Source organism: Nicotiana sylvestris, chromosome 1 (genome assembly GCF_000393655.2).
Source record: "Nicotiana sylvestris chromosome 1, ASM39365v2, whole genome shotgun sequence".
Taxonomy (NCBI): Eukaryota; Viridiplantae; Streptophyta; class Magnoliopsida; order Solanales; family Solanaceae; genus Nicotiana; species Nicotiana sylvestris.
In genome coordinates this window covers 166,478,076-166,488,300 of record NC_091057.1, presented here as the reverse complement: position 1 = coordinate 166,488,300, position 10,225 = coordinate 166,478,076, and the positions used below count along the sequence as shown (strand labels likewise).

Sequence of the window (10,225 nt, the reverse complement as noted above, 5' to 3'; positions counted from 1 at the left end):
TATGTGTTTTGTTTGTCGCCTTAGTATTTTACCTTTTGAAACCATAAACAAGCCCAATACCTCCTCCCTTTAGGATTAGTAGTCCCAAGTGTCTCCGGGGCTGATAGGATTGAGGCGGGTAATAACATGCAATAAGTAAACGAGACCATTTCGCGCTTTAATACCTTAACGGGGTAGGAAATGGTAGATATGGATATGATGACCACGCGATAACATCACGTGTAGCCCCTCACTGAGGAGTGATTACCGGATGTTGTGTGGGGTGATCTATATTATCAATAAACCTAGGACCCCCTCCCTTTCCTTTGTTTTCTTTGTTTCTTTAAATTTTTTAAACCATTTCTTTTAAGGAAATCAACTCTTTTAATTCCTTCTTCTTACTTTTGTTTATTTGTAACCATTACGTGAAAATACCCTCTTATTTGAAGCCTTTATTTGCCTATGTGTTATTTGCACTTAAGTCACAATAATAGTTTGGCCGGGAACCACACTAGTGAATCCTGAGGGGTGCCTAAGACCTCCCCCTTGGGATAATTTCAAGCTCTTACCCAATCTCGGGTTACTCAAAACGAACCCCTCCTAATGTCCTAATGCACTTTAATCATTAGGTGGCAACTCTTCAAATCAAACTCAATTCCCAAAAGGTATGAGTTGTCCTCCCAAATGTCATAAACCCGATTTCGCGAGAAAATGGGGGCGCGACAACGACCTCGTCACAGCAGTGATAATTGATGACACTAGTGAAATGATCAATGTGGAGGACCTATTAGAAGCCGTATTGTTAAATCTTGATGTCAATGAGGATGCAAGACGAGTGGAGTGCGTGAATGCTTTACATGGAATGAGCTATTATTTTTATGAGCCTAGAAAATTGTCTTTAGATCTTGATAATCGGAAAACTCCACCAACAAAACCATCAATTGAGGAACCACCGGTGTTGGAGTTGAAACCACTTCCTCTACACCTCAGGTATGAGTTATTGGGCTCAAATTCTACTTTACCAGTTATTCTTTCTTCTTGCCTTACTAACATGCAGGTTGAGGCCACTTTGGCGGTGCTTCAAAAGCGAAAAAGGGCAATTGGATGGACTTTGGCTGACATTTGGGGAATAAGCCTCGCATTCTGTATGCACAAAATTATTTTGGACGATGATGCAAAACCGCCCTTGGAGCGTCAAAGAATATTGAATGAGGCAATGCAAGAAGTGGTGAAGAAAGAAGTAATCAAGTGGTTGGATGTTGGTGTTGTGTACCCCATTTCCGATAGCTCATGGACTTCTCCAGTGTAATGTGTACCGAAAAAGGGTGGTATGACTTTGGTAACAAATGACAACAATGAACTTATTTCCACTCAGACAGTTACCGGATGGAGGGTATGTATGGACTACTGGAAGCTAAACAAGGTGACCCGAAAGGATCATTTCCCATTTCCATTCCTTGACCAAATGCTTGATCGTCTTGCGGCGCGTGCTTTTTATTGCTTTTTGGATGGATACTCGGGGTATAATCAAATCTTAATTGCCCCAATGGACCAGGAGAAGACTACCTTTATCTGTCCATATGGAACCTTCGCTTTCTCTCGGATGCCGTTCGGGTTGTGTAATGCTCCGGCGACCTTCCAACAATGCATGATGACTATTTTCATCGACATGGTGGAAGATATATTGGAGGTCTTCATGGATGATTTTAGTGTGGTTGGTGATTACTTTGAAGAGTGTTTGAGAAATTTGGATAGAGTATTAGCCCGATGTGAAGACACCAATCTCGTGCTTAATTGGGAAAAATGCCACTTCATGGTGGAGGAAGGCATAGTGTTGGGCCACAAGATTTCAAGCATAGAATTGAAGTTGACAAATCCAAGATAGAGGTGATTTCAAGGCTTCCTCCCCCCATTTCCGTCAAGGGGGTGAGGAGTTTTCTTGGGCACGCGGGGTTCTACCGGAGGTTTATAAAAGATTTTTTAAAGGTGGTAAACCCCTTGTGCAAGCTACGAGAAAAGGATGCAAAGTTTGTGTTCGATGAGGGATGTATGCAAGCATTTGAGCTTCTCAAGCTTAAGTTGACCACTACCCCAATCATTACCACACCAAATTGGAGCTTGCTTTTCGAGCTCATGTGTGACACATGTGACGTTGCGGTTAGGGCTATCTTGGGTCAAAAGGTTAACAAGATGTTTCATCCGGTGTACTACACAAGAAAGACCATGAATGAGGCTCAAAGGAACTACACGGTTACCGAAAAAGAGTTGTTGGATATAGTGTTTGCAATGGAAAAGTTTCGGCCGTATCTTATGGGACAAGGTCATAGTGTACACCGATCATGCCGCCCTTTGGTACTTGATAACAAAGAAAGACTCCAAGGCAAGATTGATGCGATGGGTGTTACTACTTCAAGAGTTTGATCTAGAAATTGTGGACCAGAAAGGTAGTGAGAACCAAGTGGCGAATCACTTGTCCTGTTTGGAGGAGGAGGGGAGGCCTTGTGATGGCCTTGAGATCAATGATTCATTTCCCGACGAACAACTTCTTCCGATGTCAATTAATGATATGCCATGGTTTGCCGAAGTTGCCAATTACCTTGTGACTGGAGTAATCCCGTGTGAGCTCTCTTTTAACCAAGGGAAGAAGCTCAAGCGGGATAGTTTAAATTTTTATTGGGATGAGCCATACTCGTTAAAGATTTGCACGGATAGTGGTAGATGTGTCACAGAGGAAGAACAATTGAGTATCTTAGAGGCTTGCCATTCTTCATCTTATGGTGGCCATCACGGTGGGGTGTGGACCGCCTCGAAAGTTCTTAGTTGTGGATTCTATTGGCCAACCTTGTTCAAAGATGCGGGTGATTTTGTGAAGAGGTGTGATGATTGCCAAAGAGCGGGTGGAATTTCAAAAAGGGATGCCTTTCAATACCATTCTTGAAGTGGATTTCTTTATTGTTTGTGGCATCGATTTCATGGGTCCATTTGTTGCTCTAGTGGGAATACTTACATTCTCGTGGCGGTTGACTATGTCTCAAAATGGGTTGAAGCCGTGGCTTTGCCTAACAATGAAGCCTGGAGTGTTGTTGCATTTCTTAAGAAGAGTATTTTCACAAGGTTTGGCACTCCCTGTGCGATTATTAGTGATGGGGGATCTCATTTTTGCAATAAAGCTTTCGACATGTTGCTTTCTAAGTATGGTATCAATCACAAAGTTTCTACCCCCTATCACCCTCAAGCAAATGGTCAAGTGAAAGTCTCCAACCGGGAAATCAAAAGTATATTGTCAAAGATGGTCAATGCAAATAGGACCGATTGGTCGAAGAAGTTGGATGACGCTCTATGGGCTTACACTACAAGAAAATACTTAATTTGTGTGTATGTGTGTGTGTGTGTGGGGGGGGGGTGGTCAAATTGTGACAGTTTTTGACCCCCACAAAAAGAATTGTGGCGATTTTTAGAAGTGCCACATTTACCTTTGCCACGAACATTATTGCGGCGGCTTTCTAAAACCTCCATGACAACCGCCACAAAATGAATTTTTAGTTTGTGGGGGTTTTGAAAGATAATTAGTGCTAGTTTAAAGTCCCCACAATATGATTTTGATGTGTCAAAAAAATAAATATTGCAAGGGTTTATAAATCCCCTCAATATGATCATAATGGTTAAAAACAATATTGCGGGGGTTTAAAAACCCCCAAAATATAATTTAAATATTTTTTTAAAAAAAGAAATAAAGTTATGTGGGGGTTTTGAAAGACAATTAGTGCTAGTTTAAAACCCCCGCAATATGATTTCGACGTGTAAAAAAAATATTGCGAGGGTTTACAAAACCCCATTAATATGATCATAATAGTTCAAAAAAGATACTGTGGGTTTTATAAACCCCCAACATATGATTTAAATATTTATTAAAAAAAAGTTATGTGGGGTTTATAACTGCTACAATATAATATTAGTGTTCTAAATAAAAAATAGTGGCAGTTTATTTCTGCCACCATCCTTTCTTTTTAGTCAATTTTCTGCTGCTGCTTACTGATGAAACTCGTTTACCTTTATCGCAGATGACAGCCAAAGGAATGAATTATAAGAAATAAAAGCATGCAATGTACAATGGACACAGATGTGTTTTGGTTTAACCAATCAGATCAGCCTCGAAGGTACAGTTGTGTCTTCAGAACAGTGACTCTTAACAGATTATATACAATATGGCTAGACCATTTGAGATATGGAAGTCTTTTATGTATGCACAAAACTTTTAGATACGCCTCTGAAATTATCATGCTGGATGATTAGGTAGAAAGTGCAACTCCTTCTGTTGCTCCTCCATTGATCTTGTGGAAATGGTATATGGTAATCAATGTGTTGTCAAGAATGTAATATAAGAATTAGGATACCTCTACAATTATTAGTCGTACTAGCACACTATGCATTGCACAAGTAACATAAGCAATGATCAGGAAAAACACTCAACATCAGTTTCTAAAGCAATTCCCTGAATCACTATCATTTGTCGCAACTTAACTTCAACAATCTCAAGAAACAATTACAGCTACCATAAAATCCTTATAAAGAAAGGGAACAATTGATGAACCACTTCTGCTGGTGTTGCTAACCATAGCTACTTAGCACAAGAATAGAAGCTATCCTAAGATCATTGAAGAGAAAAGGATCATCCAAACCTTGACAACACTTCTGCACTCAACTCATTAGAGAATCAATGAACTATCGGTCCATGTCATGTGATGAGAACTAACAGAGAACTTCAACCATCTCTTCTTCTCAATAAACACAAGGCACGGTTGCAACTAGGTGATTGTACTATAGGAGGCAATTGTGTAATAAAATAAACTTTAACAACCAAAGTATAATCAACTAAAGTCTCAGCATCATCTCTAACTTTTGGTACTGGACGGTTGTTTGGAGCCAGAGTAACAACTGAAGTTTCTCAAACCATTAAGTTAAGCTTCTCAATCTTGTACAAGTCTGTCTCTTACATAGAGGTACGAGCTTTGTTAGATTCAGTTAAGATTCTCTACAAAAGAACAAAATCCATGTGCAGAAATAGAACTTACTTGCAATAGGAACATATCTCTTGGCATTATAACATCTTTTGGAGAATGGCAAACTCCTTCCAACTTGATGACCTACAGCAACTACTAAGCATAAAAGAGATTGTGATCAACATTAATGATGAGGAATCCATCCCATATTATCCAAAGAAGACAGAAAGGAACAGTTTTAGGTATGCCTACATTGATTTAAATAGGATCTAGAACACTTGCCTCTTCATGTTCAACTGTGTGTGCCAGTGGAAATATCACTTGACCCCCAAAATTATAGACTCGGGCCCCAGGTAGGCTGCAAGGACCAACTTTAACAGCTACAGTTGCGTAGGCATCAATATCATTGTCTATCCATTCTGATCGATGCTCGCGCAGAAACCTGAGAAGTACTGTCGGAGTCGCACTCTGAACAACAGAAACAGGAAGATGTCAAAAAGTAAGATAAGAATATGGTCAAGTCAAGATAACGTACATAAGGAGGAGGAGGAACTGTGTCAAGAAATTGATTGGGAAAAGCAAGCAACATCACTGGTAATAGCAGATCGGAGTCCTCCATTTTACCATTTCACGTTTTCAAGCAATTAAATATCTACAATTTGGGCGGTCTATCTTGCACTGTACAAGACGACCATATCAACATAAGTCATTGTGAAACCAATTTTAATTTCTAAGGGGTTAAAAGCACCAAAATGTATTTATCTACATTACATAGGAGAACAACTAAATGAGTTTTAGTAAAGCCAAGCCTATCTAGATTCTAGATACACTATCAACTTACCAAAATGACCTTTTCTTTTAATTTGGTTGTCTGAGACTCTAAGTTATATCTCTGCCATGAAAATTAGTCTTTTCGTAGCCCAAATACAGAGATTGAAAATAAAATAGAAAGACCAAGTGATCCAATTTACTTGACTATTCTCATAAATATTGTTTACCATAAACTCATCCGGATTATATGACATCTTGCATTTGCAATACCTTCAGAGAAACAAAAAAGGATTAAGAGCATAAAGAACATTACTCAACTTCAATCAGCAACCATGCGGAATTTCATACACTTACATTGGAACCATATCTGGCACAAAAGCTCCAGTTGCCATTTTATACTTGAACCGACAGTAGTAATACTCCGGACCAACATTCTCAAGCTTAGTATAGTTCCTAAAAGAATGAACATTGCATTTTCCTACTATATTGTGGGCAATTCGAACATCGTAGCGGTCCGACAATAATAATCCCTTTGCTCCATAAAACTTTCTCCGCCCTCCCATTGATTCCTCTAGCGGGTAATACCCTCTAACATGATAACAAAATTGTTCTTCCAACTATTTTTTTGTCCCTTACACTCTCTCTCTCTCTCTCTCTCTCTCTCTCTCAGTTCTTCCAATACTTTCATCTTTTTTCCAAGAGATACTCTTATGGCAAACAAATATGAATACCACAGATTAAAAATAGGTGAATCAAATATAAAAAGGTGAATCAAATATGAATACAACAATCTAGTGGGATTTCACAATTGGGGTATGGGGAGGGTAATATGTACGCAGACCTTACCCATACTCTGGAGGGCAGGGAGACTGTTTCCAAAAGACCCTCGACTCGAGAGGAAGAATAGGAACAAGTAAATAACAACGTTATATGGATAATACATTATAAAAAATCTTTATTGTTTAGTTCGCCTATTTAAGATAAGCCTATTTTGTGCCTAGCTTCAGCGCCTAAGCATGCTTTACGCGAGCTTGACAACACTTTAGGCTGCAGATTTAGGAGTAAAATAAGCTTTCCAACAGGAATATCACTACTCAGAAAAATTCAAAAAGTTGACAGACCATGGATAATTGGTGGATCAATTAAAAACGTCCTAGTGGCTAACACTCATTGCTTCGCCATGGATAACTTTTTTTTGGCGTTTTGGGGTTATGAAACAAGAAGTGTCATAGGATGTAAATATTAAGGCAAGCACAAAAGGATGCAAAGCTATAGAAATAATCTAAATTAGTGATATAGTTTTGTACAGTAGAATTATTACAAAATAAAAGGGGAAGTTGGCTCCCTTGCAACTTGTCTTATTCCACTAGCAGTTTTACTCCTCTCCGGGACCTGATTTTCAATCATTTGGTGGAAGGCTTTCCTATGAACCACTAATTCTTTGTATACATATATATACACGAAGCTTATTTGTGTAGTATATAACTGAAATCATAGTGGGCTATGGTGTTCAAGATGCTGTACAACTTTTTCAATCCTTAACCCGACCTGCTTCTTTCTTGGAACTTATGAAATTAAAGGTTGCAGAGAAGCAAGAAATTTTCAAAGCTTTGCTCTATGTAATCCAAGTATATTTGTACTGAAATTAATAGATTTTGGCTCCATTACTTGCCTGTAAATACCTTGCTAATTTCAGCTGCAAGTAGCCTCCACAGAGAGTTTCTCAGAGGTATTTGGACGTGGATTTCCTCCAAAGACTTCAGACATTACATTTACTAAACAAGATTGCCATCCAATGCAGTTCTGTGATATCCCCTTTGAAAATTCGGAGGAAGTACAAAATAAATAGGTCAATGACATTATACAGATTAGCCAATGATTAATAAGTGAGATTAATGCAAGGCTAAACTAATGCTTTTAGACAAGACTAAAATACAACATTTTGAATGATGCCAGAAAATAGTAGCCATCAGTATGCAGAAAAAGTTGACAGACCATGGATAATTGTTTAGTTCGCCTCTTTAAGATAAGCCTATTTTATGCCTAGCTTCAGCGCCTAAGCATGCTTTACACGAGCTTGACAACACTTTAGGCTGCAAATTTAGGAGTAAAATAAGCTTTCCAACAGGAATATCACTACTCAGAAATATTCAACAATACTGTGAACTATGCAGCTAATATGTTATAAGAATCAAGGTTCACAACCTGATTTGACCGGGTAATTGGTAGTAAAAGGCATAACTATACCTCCATGTGATGCTATCAGCCTATAACACGGTCTCACTATCTGATTTAGTCTCAAACAAGGAACTAACCAAGTAACATACTGGACCTTGGCTTCCTATCTTCAACCATATGACTTGTATGTTGCAACCTGGCCAACAATGTGTTCAACATAACTACTCCATAAGAGGATTTATTGACAACTCTTCAGCATAACGAAAAAGATACTTATGAAGTCAAAAAGTTTGATCATAGGAGGAAAACAATGTCAGAAAGTAATTTCATTTAAAGCTGAGATTTGACAGGTGATGCCTCATCCGATGCAAAGGTAACATTCATGCGAAAAGGTGAACACGTCCAGAGAAACTTATCTAGTTTCCAGTGAATCTTAAGTATGGAGTTTGAGTCGTTAATTATGAGATGAGAACAAAGTAAAAACACTAATGTGGTTCAAGGAAAAGAAATCAGTACATCTAAAACATAATGACAATATAATAAAAACAAAGCTCCAAAAAACTAAAGATAAAGTAAGATAACTAAGCTTAAGAGCCTGTAATAAAATTTAATCGTTGTATGCTTGGCTGCAATTTAAAGTTGAAAAACCATCCAAAACAACGTTAGCTATAGCATACAAGAATACCTCAAGGTATCAGTAAATGAGTGTACAACTTTGGATGCACTATAAGCACCTGACCATGGTCCCAGATCCAAAGCAATGCAACTTCCAACATTTACGATTTTCCCTTTTTTCTTGGATGCCATGTGAGGAACAACAGATTCAATTAACCTTATCATTTCTAAATATGCCTTCAAACCAATTATGAATTGCAGCTGCGTAGTAACTAGTGATGTTGTCAGACATATTTGTCAGACAATCAGCTAGCTAGGATCTTCAAACGATCCCCAAAGACATTAATCCTACCTTGTACATATACCCTGAGTAACAAACCAACAACATTCAAGTACACCTGTATGTTTCCAAGAACACTATTAACTCTCATCAAGTATTATTGAAAGAAGTTGTTTGACTACAAACCACTAACTTACTTTGGCTGGAGAGGCATCGCTTCTTTCCAACTCTTTCTAGATGTTCTGGTCATACACGTCTCTTACTTTTTCCATCGGAGAATGACCTTTAAAATAACAAAGCGCGACATGCCTCCAATTGTGTGTATACATGCAAATATCCTAGTGGTTAGCTTTTAAAAATTACAAAATTCAAAGCTGAACTAGTATCGAATTCTGCGGATGCATAAAAGATGACAAAGAACTCCAGGTTCTTTTCACTTCTCCATAAATTGTACTGCTTCTTTAAAGCAACACTTGTAGTGATACACATGACAAAGATACATGCAGATTGTCATGAGATAAGCAAAAAATATTATACAAGAATAACACTGGATGAATAAATGAATTTCCTCCAGCCGCCAACATATTTGCATGTATTTTGACGACTTCTTTAGCCATTCCAACTAATACTAGCATTTTTCACTAGGAGATATCAGCTATAAAGAAAAGAGCATAATGTGTCCAGGCATCTTCACTATCAATCTCAAAGCCTTTGTTTGCAGCTTCTTCTGCATCTGGTTTCCAGTGAATCTTAAGTATGAAGTTTGAGTCTTTAATTATGAGATGAGAACAAAGTAAAAAATATTAATGTGGTTCAAGGAAAAGAAATCAGTACATCTAATACATAATGACAATCTAATAAAAATAAAGCTCCCAAAAACTAAAGATAAAGTAAGATAATTAAGCTTAGGAGCCTGTAATAAAATTTAATCGGTGTATGCTTGGCTGCAATTTGAAGTTGAAAAACCATCCAAAACAAAGTTAGCTATAGCATACAAGCATACCTCAAGGTATCAGTAAATGAGTGTACAACAGCTTTGGATGCACTATAAGCACCTGACCATGGTCCCAGATCCAATGCAATGCAACTTCCAACATTTACTATTTTGCCTTTCTTCTTGGATGCCATGTGAGGAACAACAGATTGAATTAACCTTATCATTTCTAAATATGCCTTTAAATCAATTATGAATACCATTCTAAATATACTTATACATCAAATAAATAAAATAAACACTACTTATGCAATACTATTACCATAAGGTAAAGCAACATATTAAATAAATTTTCTATTCAAACTTGTATGTATCAGCTACTACGTTAGTAGCAACATTTGTCTTTACTACATCATCAATTATATGGTCCCTAGCTAGTTGTACATACTCATCACCATCACCAAAAAA

The 10,225-nt window shown here is 37.8% G+C and overlaps 1 protein-coding gene across 1 annotated transcript; it reads left to right on the top strand.

Moving 5' to 3' along the window:
• The first annotated feature begins 745 nt into the window (after positions 1-745).
• Positions 746-4,356, top strand: LOC138876911 (uncharacterized). The gene is made up of 6 exons (XM_070156117.1): positions 746-934; positions 1,037-1,237; positions 1,355-1,713; positions 2,142-2,331; positions 2,420-2,773; positions 4,273-4,356. Exons 1-6 carry the CDS (start codon positions 746-748, stop codon positions 4,354-4,356), a joined length of 1,377 nt encoding a protein of 458 aa, XP_070012218.1.
• Positions 4,357-10,225: the final 5,869 nt, after the last annotated feature.

What these genes read in the sequence shown, in the direction of transcription:
- LOC138876911 (XM_070156117.1), top strand. Translation starts at nt 746, where the DNA reads ATGATCAATGTGGAGGACCTATTAGAAGCCGTATTGTTAAATCTTGAT. An exon ending in GTTGGTGATTACTTTGAAGA is followed by an intron (nt 1,714 to 2,141) that starts GTGTTTGAGAAA and finishes CGTTGCGGTTAG; the next exon opens with GGCTATCTTGGGTCAAAAGG. An exon ending in ACCGATCATGCCGCCCTTTG is followed by an intron (nt 2,332 to 2,419) that starts GTACTTGATAAC and finishes ATTGTGGACCAG; the next exon opens with AAAGGTAGTGAGAACCAAGT.